The 20037-nt window shown below is 37.6% G+C and overlaps 1 protein-coding gene across 3 annotated transcripts; it reads right to left on the reverse strand.

Annotated features, from left to right (window-relative positions):
• Window positions 1–458: 458 nt before the first annotated feature.
• Window positions 459–18950, reverse strand: LOC103708553 (uncharacterized). 3 transcript variants are annotated; one of them, XM_008793525.5, is made up of 11 exons: window positions 18336–18936; window positions 18042–18136; window positions 16351–16408; window positions 15655–15849; window positions 14968–15044; window positions 13565–13647; window positions 12233–12284; window positions 5699–5767; window positions 1266–1352; window positions 1113–1174; window positions 459–1012 (listed from the first exon to the last, which is right to left on the reverse strand). In XM_008793525.5, the coding sequence occupies exons 1-11, from the start codon at window positions 18451–18453 to the stop codon at window positions 871–873; spliced, it is 1038 nt and encodes a 345-aa protein (XP_008791747.1). In that variant the 5' UTR covers window positions 18454–18936; the 3' UTR covers window positions 459–870. The 3 variants fall into 3 exon arrangements, with proteins under 3 accessions (XP_008791747.1, XP_038986800.1, XP_088565723.1); XM_039130872.2 differs by lacking the exon at window positions 5699–5767 and having other exon boundaries at window positions 18336–18950; XM_088709597.1 differs by lacking the exon at window positions 15655–15849.
• Between the last annotated feature and the right edge of the window lie 1087 nt (window positions 18951–20037).

Raw genomic sequence — 20037 nt, forward strand, 5'->3', positions numbered from 1 at the left:
AGGAGGCTAGTGTGGGAGTACCAGAAAATATGCTCAGGAAGAATTTAGCCGAACAACCTGGAAGCCATCATGCCTTCAAAATCTATAGGCTTTTGATATTAATTAGATATCACCCAACAGTACTATTTAAACTAAAGTGAAAAAATTGACTGATGATACAATGTTCATTCTTTGTAAAGCTTGCCTGGAGAATGAAAATTTCTGATCAGATGGACAATGAAAGTCGAAGAGTTTAGAGAATATAAAAAGAAAAAAAGAAAAAAGAAAATGTAGATACAATATATTCTCTGATATTGATTCATTTATATGTCAATGCATATAACAAAAGAAAAAAAAGCACTAAAAATGATGGATTACAAATTGTACCCAAAAAAATGATGGATTATACACAAGTGGAGCAACAAGGCACAGCATCATGCAATCAATAATTGATACATATTTCATGAACAATTCATGAATAATTAAATGGATGACTGGATTAAACAGTGTGAATGATAATTATGTGGGAATAAATTGAAAACCTATGAAGCCAATGTCAAATTTATGAATAATAAATAATTCCTCAAAAAATTTGGAGGACCATGTCCCTACAATGGCTGACAAGATGACAGTGCACTCATGGAACATATAATTTTCATGGAAGTATGCACAACTGCAAAATCTGCTGAAACAGTTTTATTGGAACTGCCAGGCATCTTTTCTTCACGATTCATCATCAAAGACAGTCGCTGCTGCTTTTCATTGCTCCCCGCTGACAAGAGAGTGGTAAGGACCCTTCACAAAGCTCTCCTTTCTTCAGGCTCAGTTTTCTTGGCAGCCTTCTTAACTTCCAATGATTATTGTAGAAAAATCAGAGATACTTGATGAGTATTAATGTTTACCATCTACAGCTCTTGAGCTCCCACATGTGGTAGTATCCAAATGATCCATTGCAGCCTCTTCATCCCTCTTCGTTCCCTGTGCATCACCAGCCTCAGCAACCTGGGCTCTCATTTCATCCTCTTCCGAGCATCTGGATTTAGAATGCCAACCAAGGGTGACAATCTTTTTTATTTGGCTTGCATAGGAAAAGGTTAGTGAAAAATAAAAAAAAATTATCTAGTTTTCCATACCCTGAATAGACTACAAGCCCAACTGCAACAGCTGCAAAAGCGATGAAATACATCCAATCAACCTGCAAGAAAACATAAAGCCGCACCACTTTCATACTACAAGCTTGTTTTCATCAAACAAATTACGCATACTGCATGGGGATAATTGACAACCTTTTCATGATAAGCAAATATGCGGATGAGAACTGCCCACATGTCCGAGGTTAGCAGTGAAAGGTTTAGCATTGTTGACCCACTCATCTGCACCAAAAAAATAAGGCAAAACAGATGATGCCGCAAATTCCTGATGATTTATAATAGTAAGAATAGCTTAGTCTCTTTTTGATTTTCGCTTGACTAAGTTTATTTACATATAATTGTGCAGTTGTATTGAATTGAAAGCAAATGTTGCAAGTGACAAGAAACCTGTAAATATAAAAAATAAAATCTAGAAAAGAGAGATTAGTGTTCCAGCAAAAATGCAAGGTAACAAGAGTAAGAAGGAACTACTTGCAGTTTCTGCCTTCCACAACTGTGTTTATCTTATGTCTCCTGTAATTTGCGTATTAATCACAAAAATTGCAATAATGCCTTGCAATTATGCGTTAAATTGATTAACTAGAGACAAAAGCCAGGTGCGTGCATTCATGTGATATTGTCCCCTCGTTCACCACATTCATGTGATATGTAAGCCAATAATTTATGTACATTGAATATCAGCAAAACAGCTAGGTAAGGATGTCTAGTATGTCTTTATGTGTTTGCAACTGTGTGCAAATCAGCCGTTCCCTGTTAATAGCATGTGGTAGCATCTTACCTAAAATGACACTACTTAAAGCTTCAACAACAAAATATTTTTATTGAAGTGTTACACGTACATGTACATATATATTTCTCTAGTATGGGAAGGGTTATTGCATTTCCATTATTAAGCATATCTCTATAAGGCATTGAGACAACGGACTACAATTCTGTGTCATAGTTTAGAAATGTATAGTTCGTTTTGTATGCTAATATTAGATTATTTTATCTTTGATCTTGATAATCTTCAACATCAATCTATCCCATGATTCACTAACTCAATTGCACCCAGTATTTAGATATCCAAACGGGTCGACCAAGTCGACCCGCCACCCGAACCCCTTGTTGAGTTGGGTTGCCTAAAAACCCAGAATTGCAAATGTGCGTGCAAAGAGAAGCAGGATGGTTCTCAATTCAGATGACAGGAATGTAGAAGAATGGGTCAAAGAAATGAGTAATGAAGCTTCTGGAACAGAGGAAGAATGAATTGGTTCTGGATGTTTTAGGATGTTGACCAGTTTACTTATAGCTGAACCGCGGTTGAACTAGGAAGCAATGTCCCGGCTGCCATAGTGGTTCAGTCCGGGTCACTGGTTTCTAAGCTTTGCGTTTCAATTGTCCCATATATGTTTTTATTGTATTTTGCATGCTATGTAATGTTACAAGATATATAAGCAATAGAAAAACTTCGACACACATCATATAGGATAACTAAGGCAATAAAACCAACACACCTATAATATTTTTTGTTAAAAGCATAGCATTAAAATAATAAAACATAAGAGAAAAGTAAAAAAAGAAAAGTTGAAGGCCAATAGGCTGTACCAGGGGCACAGCCATATGAAAGCATATCGGTCGATGTGCTTTGTCAATATTGTTACAAGATATATAAGCAATCGGAAAACTTCGACACATCATATATAGGGCAATTAAATAAACACACTTTCCATATTTTTGTCAAAAGCATAGCATTAAAATAATAAAATATAAGAAAAAAAAATGGAGGCCAATTGGCTTTACTAAGGGCATATACGCCATACAAAAGCATGTCGGTCGATGCACTTTGTCAATATAGTACATGCTATGATCCATACCATACTGATTGTCCATCAATTCAGTACTGGTACTTTGATTTTGACTCCTTTCCTAATATCACAATTAAAGCAAGGTCAACATCCACACAATCAAGATGACCCCAAAGGTCATGCATCTTGAAGTTGACATGAATGGCAATATTAAGGACATGACCTAGTTGCAAAAACCAAAGATTTGATCCAAGGTCCGCCATACCGGTACCGGTAGGCGTACCGGTGGCGGACCGGACCGGTACGGTCCCGTACCGGTTCTTCAACAATAAACTACCGGTACCGGATTCCACGCTGATCAGGTACCGGTCCCAAGCCGGACCGGTACGTACCGGCCCGTACCGGCCGGTACGGCAGACCATGATTTGATCGGATGTACTATCTGCCAACATCAAGTTAATTGGCATAAAGTTAAAAGTACGCATCGAGATGTGCGAGGAAGTTTAGACAATTAGGGTTTTTAATTAAGTCATTTATGACTAGCTTCGTTTTAGCTTTATAAAAGCTTTCTCAATTAGTAAATAAGCCAAGCTTGAGCCTGAGATGTAAGCTCTGCAATTTGGATCAAATCTTGACAATTGCATAACTTGTAGACAAACATACACAAGAACACAAATGAGTATATAGGAAGAAGAACTTATCTCAGCTAATAAATCCCAATTTAACAGCCAAAGCAAGTATTAGCATTTAAATATTTCAACAGTTAGGTTGAGATCCAAAAAATGAGATTAGCTCAAATGATATCCAAACTATCAAATGATATCTAAACTATTAATTTCGACTCTTGCCAATCCCTTGAATTACCTATTCACTAGTCAAGTCAAGCTTCAACTTAGAAGTTAGGTAATAAATTGTAATTGAGCTGAGCTAAAACAAGCCAACAGAATTTTGAGCCAAGCTCGAGCATCACCTGTGTTGCTCACACTCAAACATTTAAAAGAACAATGACAGTAAAAGTTGAGCAAGTTATTAGCCAGAAGAGAGAAACAAAAAGCCTCTTGACACTCAAAAGAGTGCTATATGAAAGAAGCGAAAGGAAGGGTTCCAATAATGCTTAAAGCCTCTCATATATGAGAAAAGATGTGCTAAAGATAGCCAAAAACTATACCAACTACCAAGGCCCAAAAATAGAAAAAGATACTAAGTCAGATTCAAGTGGGTTTGATTGTGGATTGGAGAATGGAGATATCGGTATAATCAAGAGTTTCGACTAATGGCCCTAGGAAAAGTGAGGAGATCAAAAGCTAACCCCTGTCCCAATTCAGAACCTGAGAAAAGTTACTAAAGTTCTGCTTTAGGTAAATATCCTTTGTCACTGGACAACGACATGAAGTAAAACTGTAAAAGCTTTAGTTCAGGCCTTTTTGATTGTCCAACACTTTGTCCAGTGGGAAGAATATAAATTATCCCAATTATTCTGACATAGTTTGGCAACCAATAGCAATCGAGTGAGCAGTTCGTAGAAAAAATTTAACTTGTTGGCAACTTTACTATTGCATAAATGTTGAGGGGGTCAGATCATGCAGTGGAAATTTATAAAGATCAAGCCAGTCCATGCAATAGGATAATTTTCAGCTACAGCGTAAAACTTAAGGATCAAGACCTAAAGTCGCAAATATGCAATTTAATTTATGGCAGTCAACTGATGCCAACAGGACTTAGTCCAACTGATTGGCACCCTCTTCTCTTGGGAGAAGTCCCAAGTTCAATCGCCAGTGGTGGCACAATACCACCTTATTTCTTTTTCTTTTTTTTCTTTTTAAAGCAGTCAATAGCCAATAAGATGAAACAAGATACAGCTATATCACCTAAAATGTCACACTCATATGAGGCCAGAATATAACTACATAAATGGTTACCTGGAATGTCTATATAATATAGTTATCTACAGCTCTAGCATAACCACAACTCTACTGAAAAAAAGGAGAAAGAAGCTAACCTGAAATCAATCTTGAAGATAAACAGCATTATTGCCCATGTTAAGATCAGACAACTTAATCTATCCCACTTTACCATGAAATTTCTAAAAGATAATATTGTATTCTGTCTCACTAGTTATAGGTCTCTGTTGTTCTTCCCCTCTCTTCCTATTCATCAGCCTAAACCCAAACCTAGTTCCAAGTTCCTTGACATCAGATAATTGGTTTCATAACATTTGCAGTCATCCAACCCTCATAATTTATACTTTAACTGAAATAAATTTATACATTTATACGACTGGTATATGTGATAAAAGATGCAGCACATAATGTAAAATGTTTCAATAGAGTAAAATTGTAAAGTACCTTCTTGATAAGTCAAATATGGAGTTGTTTTTTCAATTTATAAGTTTTTTATGTTCATCAGTTCCTATTTCTTAAGTTGGAGCATATAAATCTTTTATTAATGGGGTAATTTTCCATACAAATGATGAACTTGGCTTTGATTACTTTCATCACATTATATTTCAATACTTCTTTTGAAGCAAAAAAGTGCTTACCAAGCATATTTTGCCACATTCGAGAGAGTCCCTATCCTATGTTGTTCAAGGTGGAATATTTGTTGTTTTCAGTTCCATTGTTAGTTTGTTAAGTGTGGCTGATTAGCAAGCCTCCATTTAAAGTTACATATATTCATGACCTCATATGTCAGAACAGCACACATAACTTGTCGTACCCTAAGTCATCTGTTCAGTGCAACAAAAAACAGCATGAGATGAGTAAAGCAGCTTTCTGAGCATACCTTTAGTAAGATTGGGACAGTAGAGTAAAACATAAACATTGCCAATGAAAATCCAATAAATGGTAGCACCTGAAATCAAATTTGAGGAAGACATAAACCTCAAAACTCTGTATGAAAAATATTGTATTGGCAGATAAAGATTTTAATATGTTCGAAAAACTATTGGTACAACACACCCTTTCCAGGAATTCAGACTTAATCGTAATAAAAAAGGACGATCCATTGTACATCATTATAACACTATCAAATATAAGTGGCAAATTTATTTTTAATGCTTCTCAACACATCATGTCTAAGACTACTGATGCAAATAGAAGGAGATTAGGTAAGTATCATCTATACTATAACCATGGTATGCTGAACAGGCCAGTACTGACCGGTTCAGCCCGAACTGGCCCGTACCAGTCTATACCGGCCCGTACTGACCCGTACCGGCTAGACTAAATTTTTTTAGGCTTTTCGAGGCCAAACCAGTGGTACCAGTTTGGTACCGGTTCGAACCAATCCGAACTGGTACCAAACCGGTCCGGTGGCCGACCGATATGCCTACCAGTACCAGTTCAGCGATCCTTGACCGTAACAACAATAAATGCCACTTAGAGTATTACTATTGCCTGTGAGAATAAAGCTCAATATTATCACAATTATCTTTGTCAATAATTTATATTTAGGGCATATTTAAGGCAATACCCAAGTTACTATAACCATGTGAAAACTGAACTCATCTGTAAATTATATTTTTTGTTTTTTACTCTAGAGATTCTAACTAAATCCCTATATTTGTGGAATCCTTGTCTAAGGTTCATTTGATTGAATATAGAAGATGAGAGAAGGAAATGGTGAGGAGGACTCGGCTATCAATTTAACCAGTTGTTGTATTGTCTGGTGATGTGGATGTATTGGTTTCCAACATATGAGTGCTCGGTGATGAGTATCTTCTTACACTAATGGATTTTTTTTACAACTTTTAGAAGGCTTTTGTATGGAAAGCTGGAAATTTGGATGCAAGGTCAGTTCCAAAATCACTAAAGAAAGGCCAGGCAATAGATAGCACCAAAAGCTCACACGGGTGGCCAACACCCTCCAACTGTATAGCAAGGGATCAAGTTCAAATCTACTATCTATAATTGTTGGACCAAAATCATTGTCAAAACATAAAGAAAAGAAAGTCCTCAAATAACAATTTCTGAAACACCTTTAATTTGTTCATGCTCAAGCTTAGATCAGTTTACCGTCATAAACGATCTTCCTTGTACTTCATGCCTATCTTTCCAAGTGCAACAACTTAACTTCCACTATCAGTACTGGAGGACAACCAGCACTTAACAGTTGAAGCCAATTTATGTAATTAACAATAAGATGCAGGACAGTCTACAAAAGGGAAATGAAAGGGCTGCAGTAGCAGGCCTGTTATAATGATTTGCTGAAATTTCAGGTTTAAACTTGAGTGTTCAATCGAAATGACCAAGAAAGTGAATGTTTTTGAAGGAACAGGACACCTTATGACTATTATCAAAACTATGGTTTAAGACTTAAGGGCCTCAGTTAGGTTTACTAATCAAAATCCAGCAAGAACTAGAATTTTCTGGAACAATTCTGATATTTATATGAAGTGAAACACCTATGGAATTTTGAACTGAGCTTTTTATAAAAATAATTAGAAGAAATACAGGTTAGTACTTGAGAAAAAAAAATAGAAAAGGGTAAAGAAAAGAAATGAAAATACCGGACTCACTCTGAGACCTAAAAATCACACCCAGGGCCGAATGGTCCCACGCCTCTATTGCAAAATCGCATAAGAGAAGCGAAAGTTTTCATTCATTTCTTCATTAATCAATCATCCAACTATATTACATAAAACCATCAAACCCCTAATTATTACAAAATGAAACCCTAACTATTTTTTCCTAATCCCAAAACCAACCCCATAAGGTGATGTTACGATTCATGGTTACTATAGCATGAGTAGTACCATGTGAACAGTATCAGAACAGTACTTCTGCATACATTGGGACCGTCAAGTTGTCAAATAAGACCACCTTTTAATCTAAGCTCTGAATTTAATATAACCCACTAAAAATTAAATATAACCAGAAATAAAAGGAAAATACAGCAAATTGACTGCTAAAACTAAATCTAGGAAAAGTCCCTCAGTCCTGAAACCCTCTGATGCTACACATTACGATCCTCAATCTCCATCATTCACTTCCACTGCATAGGAACTCACCTCATCTTCTTTTAAGTCAAAGCTCCACTGATTAATCTTCTATATAATGGTTAATTGGTGATGAATGCTCAACACTGGATGTTGCATGATGCTAATGAAAAGAACTTATCTCCAGTTGTTGTCCAATCCCTTCAAACATGAATTTACTTGAGTAAAATAAATGTGGAATTGCTTTGAATAATCCCTTTATCAAGTTCCTAGTTAGCTTTGTGCATGATAGTGTTGCCTTCAGCAACATAACATTACCAGTATGTATTTCATTTGATGTGACAATTTCTTCAGATTCTTCAAACCTAACACATGCAACCTTATTATATTCATAACTTCCACAAATTTTCTCTCGTCTTATGTGATACTTTCCTTAACTTTCAATGAGTCCGATGATTTGTCATCCAAGACTGCCTGACCTTCAGCAACCATTTTAGAATCTTGTATATACCCTTCTTGTGGCATTTTGATTGCCAATTCATTCCAAATTTTTTCAAATTTGGAATCTTGTATATACCTTCTTCCAGTCTTCTTTCACTTCTTGAATCCTAAAGTTCTCCTTGTTTTCCATAATCTGATTATCGCACTAGGAAAATTTTCTGGATGCTAAAATTGATGGCATCTTCTCCTTCATGTCTTCTTCATGTGCTTGGCAAAGTTCTCGGGCTGCTGCTGATTTGATATTATGCTTTTAATGACCTAAAGAGTTATCAGTGCCATGACGCCTTGCCTTTAATGTACACCCTCAAATCTACTAACTTGGAAATTTTATAATTCAGCTCACTCACAATTTTGTGTTGAATAACAATAATTAGAAGCTTGTGGAGATTCCAACATTGTGTCAAGTTTATTCCACTCATCATGTTGTCTATCAAAAGATCCTTAGAGCTTTCCTACCAAGACTGTCCATGACAAAGGTAAACGTTGGGTAACCTAAATTCTAATACCAAAAATAATTGTTAATAACCCTTACATCCCTGAATGAAGTCATAGCAATACAGGGTTCCTTGTTAATCATACAGTCTGCGTATTCCTACTGCTTTTATTTTTTTTTGATACGACGGTGACTCACACTAATCGAGCATGAGTACAACCAATAAGATCAAAAAAGAAAAGTTGACGGAGAGGGAAAGGAACAGACTCGTGACTCTCCCAGAGGATCTCTCCAAAATGATGTGTAGCATAGAAGGCGACCTAATCAGCAACATTGTTTGCCTTTCGATAAACATAAGTGGCTTGAAAGAAGCCAAACCCCCTCAAGAGCCTGTATATGTCCCGAAGCAGTGGGTGCCAATCATCATTTCTGTGTTGGCCTTAAATCCATTCGATCACCGTAACCGAGTCTCCTTCAAGGTAGATGTTGTCTGCACCCAGAACTAACCTTGCATAGGTGATGCCCTCCCATGCAGCTCTCAGCTCTGCTCCGATGTCAGTCTCATCGAAGATACATCGACCTCCAGCTACGACGAGTCTGGAGTCATGATCTCTGATCACAAAGCCCACTTCTCTGCCTCCATCCTAAGAAACACTGTCATCAAAATTTACCTTAAAAAAACTAGAAGGTGGAGGCTCTAAGAAGGCAAAAGCAATCCTGGTTGATGCAAAAGCTGAGTGAGAGTTCCAAATATCCCTAGCCGACCTAGGTAAACCACCGCATTAGTACTGGTAACAAGGAATGTTGAACCGGTCCGGTCTCTGACCGGTCCGGTTCGGTGTTAAAAAACGGTTAGGCCGGAACCCAGCGGTATCAGGCCAATACTAGATGCGTACCGGACCGAACCGGACTATTCCGTTCGGTATGGCTAGGAATCGTGCGAACCACCGTTTCGCACCAACTCCGGTGCCACGGCGCGCGCGTTGTGTTAAGGTGACCGGTTCGGTACCGGCCGGTCCGATGGCCGACCAGTACACCTACCGGTACTAGTTCAGCGATCCTTAATTGGTAACCTCCGCAACATAGAGTAATGTTCTATCCACTACTATCCTCGGGTGCACCCTTCTGTCCTTGAAGATCCAGGCATTTTTGTCCACCCTTCTGTCCCAGATATTCCTACTGCTTTACTCACAAGACTTTTCCCACTACCACCCAACTTACCCCTCCAAAAGTCTTCTCATCAACAAGATGCAATCATGATTATTTCCAGCAATTTAATTATAAAGATCGCTAAATCTTCATTCCTCCAAGCTTTTTTATGATTGGATACAACAAGTTCTACTCTCATAATATGTTAATTATCCTAGTTTATGAGAGTATCACTCAGGTCAGGTTTACATACCAGAAGATACACAACTAGCATGCTTTATGATAAATTGTCTGACACCATATAATCATGAAAAGGTAAATCTACAATTAGAAGGTTAACCAAGTTCTCGAGAAAATTCTGAGCTCTGCTGGATGTGATGTAATGCCAAACTAAAATGGATTAAGTACAATTTTAAGGTAATACTGAACTTTGAACCCATTGTACAACAAACCTTTCCATAATAACCTCATTCACATTGTGAACCATAGATCAGCACTAAAAGGAGAGAGTGAAATGTACAATGTCAGATTACAGCCACAGTCTAGGTATATATTTTCTTTACACCATCTGGTTTATGGGGTTCTGGAGAACAAAAAAATGAAATATGATTGACCAACCACAACCTATTAAGGAACACACAAAAATCAAACTATGCGACAGTTCTATTATAATGTATATTTAACCTACAAAATTGATCTGGGTATTGTCAGCAGTCATCAATGTTCAGTCTATTTACCTAGCAACTTCCATGGAGCAGGATTAGATTCTTGTGAGGCCGGCATATCTCAGGGGTCACCTTCACAGAAATCTCATCATTTCATTTCCTTTAATCATATAGAAAACAGAAGGATGCGTAGATATCCAGTTGCGATGTCACCTGTTGTTTTCAGGATCCTTGACTGAATGTATATAACAAGTACATCTTTCTTTTTAAAACCATTTGTTCTCCCAATTTTAAATGTAATGGAATCCTTTTCAGTCAGGTCAGTCTCATACTTCCGCCAACATAACACATGTCGGAACATGCAACAAATGCAGTACATCCATATATTGGAAAGCTTCAGACAGCTCAGACTAATGCCAAATTGCTTATAGTTGTTACTTGCTAGCTTTCTATCTCATTCTATCTGCAAAGTTGTCAAAAAAATCTCTATGGTTGTATATGTGTATAAGAAAATCTGGATTCAAAGTTCAAACATTATGCCAAGAGCAACACACTGCAGCTACTCAGCATGCTTAACAAGAGAGTAGAATTAGAAGGTTCTCATTATTTATGGATGTGGACAAAGATTCCCATTTGTGTATCTTTAAAACCTTGCTTTGTAAATTTGAGAACAAGAAATTTGCTGGCATAATGAGTTAGAAATTAGAAAAGATGTTGTTCAGAACCAAAATCAAACAACTTTTCATGTTAGTGTGACATTGGATAACTCAAATAAGTGCAAAGAAAAAAAGACAAAAAAAATGGAAGCTTTCTAACTCCAATGGAAGCTTTCTAACTCCAACTGATAAAAACTCTTTGGCCTCTGCAGTCAGAAACATCTATGCTAAATTTCTACCCCCTAATTGTTAACATAGTGATGTCACAACGAAACCTGTCTAATAAGGTCTATCATATGGTCTGTCGTACCGGCCCATACCGGCTGGTACGAGCCCGTACGTACCGGTCCGGCCCTAGACCGGTACCGGATCTGCGTGGAATCCGGTACCGGATGTTTTTTTGGGAGAGCCGACCGGTATATGGTCTGTACCGGTCGGTACCAGCCGGTACCGCTTGGTACTGGCATCGTACCGGTGCGAACCGGCCAGTTCGCACCGGTATGTCAATTTTTTTTTCAAAACAACCACAACGCCGCGCCTTACCGGGCCGGTACGGTACCGGTACCCTACCGGACCGGTACCCTACCGGACCGGTACCGTACCGGTCCGGCCGGCCAGCGGTACGCCGACCGGTACCGGTACGGCGGATCTTGGTCTATATCAATCTCAATTGGTTCCTGAAATAGCCAGACACGAACAGGAAGTTGATGCCAAATAAGTTGTCAAAGTGTCTTATCTCAGCTGGTTGGCATCGACTAGACTCTAGAGTTTGAACCCTGGTGGGGGGCAACACCACCATATTTCTCAAAAAAGGGGAACCGATAAAAATATATAGGTTTTTGATCATGCCACAGATTCTAAGACCATACCACAAATTAAAATACAATAAATTGTTACCTCAAATGCTAAAACTTTTGTGTGCTTATAGATTAGTAAGGAGAGGGAGGGGGGGGGGGGGTTGAGAGAGAAACTTACCGCACTAGTTGTCCAGTGGATAGATTTAAGCTCATTTCGCTCGAATATGCTTCTGGAAGAATACTTAAGGAACACGTTACAGCACCGAACAAAAAATTATCTTTTTTGAAAGTAAGAGGTATACAATTCCGTATGCAAATCAAAACATGAGAATGCAATAGACTCAAAACTCTAAATTTGTGTTTACTAAGGCATTGTTTAAAGGGGAAAAAAAAGAAAGAAAGGATAATTGCCATTTTGGCTCAAAGCTAAGCAGCTCACTAAGTGTCGATACTGACCCAGTGTCTGGTGATGACACTAGCCCAGCATTTACATGCCAAAGACAACTGTGGAAACCATGATTGATGTATATAGAAGAATAGGGAGCTCAGTTTTTCAAATGACATATAAAGTCCTCTTTCTCTATTTCTAGGATAAGTAGCAACCTATTTGAATCCAAGTAACATCTACAAATTAGACGAACAAAAGCCTAATCTGATATCAAATCAAAAATACAAAAAAAGCTTTTCCCATATCAAAAATGCAAAATGAAAGCTTATGCCAAATTCATTTACCTACTTGATAGATCAAGTTCTTTTTTACATACTTCAAGGGTGGTTTAGATACATCTTTCAATAAATCTGCTCAAATTTTTTTTGTGCGGTATATATTCTGTTGAAATGACCTACAAGTTTTAATGGCAAAGGAATTGGAACCTGCATTAGAAGTCAAAAATTTGGAGTACTTTAATATTCCTTCTCTAGCAATCATCAATTAGAAAGGAAAATGGAAGTCAGTTGTCGCTATGATTACAAGGGCTTGCTGAAAGCCATAAGTAATCTTTTTCTTTCCTTTTAGAGGAGTCATTGGCATAGTTTCTGACTTGATCACAGTCAGTTATTGTTTTTGGAAAGTAAGATTTCTTTACATTGTCACATTGCGCATGGGGTAAGTCTGGAAAATTGTACATGACCACTTGCTGGAATGGCCATTCTACTGCTTTGAATATTACTTCGCTACTCAGTGAAGCAGGTTATTGACCAAGATCTGCTTGCCCAATTTCACATATATAGACTCAGCACCCAATTAAGCTTAAAGATAAAACTTGTAAAAAGTTGCATTGGTGCTTTAAAACTTATCTTAAATTAGTCCGAGTATGACTGTTTACTATACATCATAGGTCCTTAACAAGTTCATGATTTAATGATGAAAGATCAAAAATGGATGACTCCTATAGTTGATAATTGTATGCTATGGGCTTGTTAAAAGCATGCTGTCATGGGTCTTTGAAGACAGTATATATTTTAAATTTGATAATACCCTGTATTTGATAAGCCTAAGGAAAGAGGATACATTTGACAAGAACTGACTATTGCTCCGAAAACACCTAGCATTCCCATCAGCTCAATTCTGTCCCCATTCTTCACAAGAAACTCCTGAAAAAAGTTTAAAGACTATAATTATAAGTCGATAATGATGCTTATTATCATGTCATATCATTACATTGTCTCCATGCTCATAAATTATTTAAAAAAATGCTACTGACAGTTATAGGTGGAAGCAGAAATGAACACGATTAAACCTTCTAACATGTGCAAAAAACACTATATCCCTCTTTACTTGGTATTAAACTTTAGTGCAAAGAACTAAGGGTCAGGAAAGCTAAAGCCAAAACCAGAGCAACCGACAAGAAACATCAAACCCAAGAACATATCAGAAATAAACAAAATATCTCAATAAACATCTCTAGCAGGTCAGCTAGCATACAGGAAGCAAGTCAAACAATCCATAGGTAATCACTAAACTATTTTATTAATATATTAGTGAGAGCTCAGCTGGCAATTTTTGGCCTGGAACAGCCAAACTGCCTAAAATACATGGGTTCAGGTTAGGGTTTTTATAATCAAGACAGCTTTGGATTGTCTGAAACCAAGATGGATCGGCGTAGAATTTGGCCTCCAAAACCAACTGGTCATTATGGACTGGACAAAACCTTAAGAACCTGGACATATGAGCCCTAGGGTAGTGGTTATATTGTGGTGGACCATACGCTAATGAAGACTTGGTTCTTATGATTCTGTAGTTAATAGAAAAGGTGGAGCAGTGGCATGTTTAGAACTTACGTTGTTTTCTTCCCCATTTTAGTTTCTTCTTCCTTCTCTCTCACTTTATTTTGACACCTAACCTAAACCCCTCTTTCCCAACAACATTTTGCTTTCACGTTTTACGGTACAAAACTAATAAGTGAGGACAAAATTGAGTTGGTGGACTGGGTATATGTGCATTTAAAATAGATGGGTTGACCATCGGTTTACTCTTTTCAACCTGATTGCAAGTGGATTGGATATGGGTTATGGGCCTTCCTAACTCGACCTGAAATTTGACCAACCCAAACGAAACTTTACTGGATCAGTTGCCACCACCTAGTGAGTATAAACTAGAAAGTTTCCATGGATACCAGGCAGAATACAAGCATGTACTCCCAAAACTGAGTTAAAATACAAGTAGATAACAATAAAGTGTTTATTATGTGTTTTATGCACATCTACAATTCATCAACATGCATACCGAATTTTGTGATGAATATGTTAAGTTTACTTCTTATTAATAGAAAAATGTGTTAGAGGAAAACAAACAATTCTATTGACATAATCCAAACATATCTGTACATATATAAGAAAAAAACCAAATCTTTTCTATAAACCTGCTTGAGAAAACATTAGCTTTTATCACTAAGTAAATGTTGAATAACATACCTCGCTAACATTATTAATTGCATAAAGTGTGGAACCAGCAATTACTAGCATATCTCCTTTTATAGGGCTGCTTCCTCCTGAATGCCATCAGAAAGGGAGATGAAAACTAAGATAAACTGATGCATAACTGAATGAACAAATTAAGAATACAGCTATAGATAATTGTTGTCTCAACTCTCAACCACCAAAGGTTGGTTCTTGATAAAACAACTCATAGTATTATATAAGTCAATGAAAGGCCTGACTGTTTATTTTACCCTTGTGATGTCATACGTGCCAAGAATTTGTTTTCCTTTACCGCAATGAAGCAAGACCATGAGGATTGAAAGATTCAAAATAACTGTTATGCTCCATGTTTACCAATAAACTAATCTCTAAAAGCAATAGAAACATTTTGAGGTTCAATAACCAAAATCATGCTCACACTCCACTGAATGTTTATGTTTTTTTGTTAATTCTTATTTCTGACTTGCTATCATAATTCTGATTAATCAGTTTACAATTATTTATAATTCCTTCATCCAAAAGAAAAGTAGGGAACTTTTGGACATATTCTACCAACATAATTTTGCAGATAACCCATCAATATTATTGATGAGATACGCAACTCTCCATTCAAGAGTATAAGCAAGAAAGGGAATCAGATTGTGGAATTATTTACTATACACTTGTAAAGCATCTAGTTACCTGCTCTATCAGCTGCATGCACATCAGAAAATACGACTAGGACAAGTCCAGCAACACAAATAAATACACCAGCAAACTTCCTTAATCTGTATTTTGTCTTTAAGAACATCCACGTAAGGAATATGACACACGGAATTGCCCAACAATCCAGAAGCATGACACTTGTCAATGAAGTGTACTGATAAGCCTTCACCACTACATATAAAATACAAAGTTAGTAGTTTCTATATAATGCAGCTCATCATTATAAGTTAGCAGAAAGATTTTTGTTTTTCAGTCATATAGTGGAAAAAAGCAGCACAAGAATTTAAGTGAAATTAAGTGAACTGTTACTTGAAATAGGTACCAGAATTTGATAACAATGGGGAGCATTCAAAATGTTGGTGCAATATTACACAGAGAGCCCAGATTGTTGGTTCGGAACTTAATGGTCATAATTCAAGATGAGAACTCCTGATTATCTAGCTCAAATATTTGTTTAGCTACAAATACCAGATAAATCAGACCAGAGAAGGGGAAATAATGGTGCTGTTATAATATAGAGAAGAGTTCATTTAGTTCAGAAGCCCGCCACATGAAGCAATATGATGGTTAATCCAACTAACGCCCCAAAAGAAAGATGTAATTTGCCATAAAAATTCATTATAAAAAAGCTGTAAAAGAATTTGAGTAATTCGCCATAAAAATATCGCTTACCAAGAAAATTGGCCTCCACATCAAGAAATCCTAGCAATAGATAGTAATACCATTTCATCTGCATAAAACAAAACATAGGAAATGGGTATAACTGTGTGAGTACATGAGAGGAACTAGCTATTCTGGGTTTAACTTGACCAAGAACTAAAGTTACCATTCACATAAAACCTTTGGATGTTAGAGAACTATTTGGTTTTATTTAGAAGTCAGAAAGTGAAAGGCATTTATTTTGAAAAGAAGAATCTATAATGTCCAATAACTACTCTTGATAAACTGAAAGTAGAATCTCAATAGATAATTCACATAATTGGCAGTGAATGAGTTTTTTCTGCAACATCAAGATTTACTAAGATGTAAACATTTGAAAAGTGAGAGACTTTAATACTGAAGCCATACAAATATATTAAACCATGCATCTTCCTTGGCCATCTGGACAAGAAATGATTTATATTATTGTAAAAGAGGAAAAGATTTACCCTTCCATTCTCCTGTCTAATGAAAGAAATACAGTTCAGAATTTTCACATGTAAACAGCCACCAAAAAATGGATGCAAACAAAAAACACTGACAATCCTCTTTTGGCTAGCTCTTCAATCATAAAAAAAGGCTAAAGCAAACAGAAAGGAGAATAAACTAACCGGCATGAAATCAGTTTACACCTTTCAACTAACATTATCTCATTAGAATTAAAAAGTAACCAAACCTTCTACAGAGTGGTTGTATACTGCCAAAGTTACACCTTTCATCCCTACAGATATTAATGTTTACTGCACACAACTGAAGTGCATAAGAATATGAAATCACTCAGTTCTAACCAATGATTGCTGAACCGAGCCGACCCGGTTCTAACCAATGATTGCTGAACCGAGCCGACCCGGTTCTAACCAATGATTGCTGAACCGAGCCGACCCGGTCTCCGACCAAGTCGGTTCTCCATTGGAAAATGGTTCCGGCCCCCTAGGGGCCGGAAGTTGATTGGATGTGGCCAGAACCGGTTGGAACCGGCCAGAAATTGACGGAATCGGATGGTTCCATCCGGTTCAACGAACCTTGGTTCTAACTACAGATATATCTTGATTAATATCAATTGCCAAAGCCCCCACATGGAGAGACATACAAATCCAAACATTCATCACATGGGAGGGAGGGAGGGAGAGAGAGAGAGGTGGATGTTACTAGTATTCTAAAACCATACATATTAATGATTAAGCAAAAAGACCAATAAGATGTAAACTACAAATATTAAACTACCTTCTATCCTTGTCTATTCTATCCTTGTGATGACGCTTAAGCTACCATTTGTACTATTCTATCCTTGTCTAGATTCAAGTAGACTAAAACCAATACATTCTAATGACCAGGCAAGAAGACCAGTCAAACTTAAGCTATATATTATTATTATTTCATAAACATTAAAACAACCCCTGTGCCATGCTATCCTTGTCTATAAGTGGGACTTAGTACTAGACTAAAAAAATCATAGCAGTGCAATGAACCACCGCTCCTCCCAAAAAAAAAAACACACACACACACACAAAGAACGAAAACAGAACAGTTAAACCTAAATGAGAGATAACCAATAAAATATGCTTCCAATTACCAATAAAACAATACCACTATCACCAAAAGATTGGAACTCTGGAGAAAAAAATAAAGAAAATTCACAAACAAACAGAGGGCAGATCAGAAACCTGGAGCGGCTTCTTCCGGTGGATCATGTAAGCACCATAGACTATCGCCAATAACACATAATTGAAGAACGACTGCGACGTCGGAGCATCGATCCCTGAATCCAACAAAACCCAAACCAAACTCCGTAAACTCATAACCAATTAAGAAGCAACCCACAAAATCCGAAATGACCCAACAACATGCAAAAGATCCCATCTTCACATGTCATTGACATTAAAAATAAAAAAAAACAGCACCCATTAGCTATAACCAAAGAAGAGGTCGTGTTTTGGAATCGAAACGCGATACAGGACCTCGTCTAGAGAGCTCTGAGGAGGTGAAACCCGTGGAAGTGATCAGAAGCGATACGAACTGCCCTAATCCAAGGCCGATCAGAGTCGTCCTCGACCAGAATCCATCAAAGTTCACCATTGCTGCACTAAAACCACGATCAGAAGTCAAAACCCTAGATTGCTCTCCCTCTCTCTCTCGCTCGCTCGCTGGCCTTGTTCTGTTCCCATGTATGCTGCCCGGAGATATAAAGGAGCGAGCGACGAATCCCAGAGACGGCAGGCGATATGGGGTTCGGGTTATATCTTTCGGGTTATTCCATTCATCATCCGCTCAGATCTGGAAGCGATCATTGCACGATCCAACGGTGGATTCGCTCGAAGGAAGGCGAATCCTTCTTTCGCGCGAAAGATACAACTCCCGTCCGATGTAATGATTAGGTTGGAGCTAGAGTTTGACCTGTGGAAAACAAATGGTTTAATATTAGCCAGCGAAGGAAAGTGACCGTTGAATTTGGAAAGCGCTTGAAACAATCGGGAAATGATGCTGGTGTGAGCCATGTTCTCTTTTTCTTTTTCCTGACTGCGGCGTAATGTTGGGGCTTGCTTTTCTCTGTCTTTGGCTTTTTCTTCTTTTTTTTTACAGGGATGGATGGATGAGATTTCAAGATGATATGATTGGGTTGTAGAGGAACTGTGGTCTTTTGGCCAACCAGACCTTGCGCAAAGTGTTGGAATATATTCCACTTGTCCAAAGCAACTGTATGAGGACTTTGGAGTCAGCAAGACTAGATGGAGAGGTTATTATGATACAATTGATCAACCACAGCAACCATAATAAAAATAATCAAAATTTTGCCCACCTATAAGATGGATCAGGCATTAGAAAAGAATATCAACTTGATGTTGATCCTTTCATGGGACTTTATCAATAGTCCTATTTTATTTATATGCTAGCTAATTGGTATGTAGAGAGAGAGAGAGAGAGAGAGAGAGAGCTAGCTGGGAGGGCTGGTAAAGCAATTGATTATGAAGTAATGTGTTGATTATTTTGGACTTTGCTCCAAATAGTGGCTTTGAGAGGGACCTATTTGCAAAATGACATTTTATATATAAAAGGTACATGTTACCTCTTTTCCCGTGGGATGAAGGGCTTTGTTTTGTTTTTAGGTTGAAAGGGTTTTTCAGCCGCCGCCGCTCCCATCTTCTTCCTCTCGTGCACTCTCGGTCTCCTGGCAACATCTGACTTGGTTTCCCTTTTGTCTTCACTCGCTGGAGGCTTTCTTCCTTCTTCCCTTCTTCAACCGTGGCTTCTTCCTGTGACTTCCCTGTTTCTGTGAGCCTCTTTCTTCTTTGCTGTTCATAGTAAATGCAACAAGGGAAGGTATGGTTTTGATACTCATTTGATCTACCATTGGAGCCGTAGAAAGGTTGATTTGCATACTACACTTTTTGATCTATCATTGTGGCTGCAGAAGGGTGATCCGATCAGGTTGTTTTTTGCTTTATATTTGGTTTTATATTGCCTCATATTGTGATCATTTGGCAGTCCATATTTTGGGCTCTTATGTATCTATGCTTGTACCCTATTGGGAAGATTGATATAGTGGATTGTTCCTCCTCCCCGTGGATGTAGGCACTCGCTGCCGAACCACGTAAATTTGGTGTCTTTGTGCTTATCTTTTCATGCCTGTGATGTGTTTGATGGAATGTCTGAATGAGTCCA

This window comes from Phoenix dactylifera, chromosome 13 (assembly GCF_051530095.1).
Source record: "Phoenix dactylifera cultivar Ajwa chromosome 13, Ajwa_hap1_PhDact_Kaust_v1.1, whole genome shotgun sequence".
Lineage (NCBI taxonomy): Eukaryota > Viridiplantae > Streptophyta > Magnoliopsida > Arecales > Arecaceae > Phoenix > Phoenix dactylifera.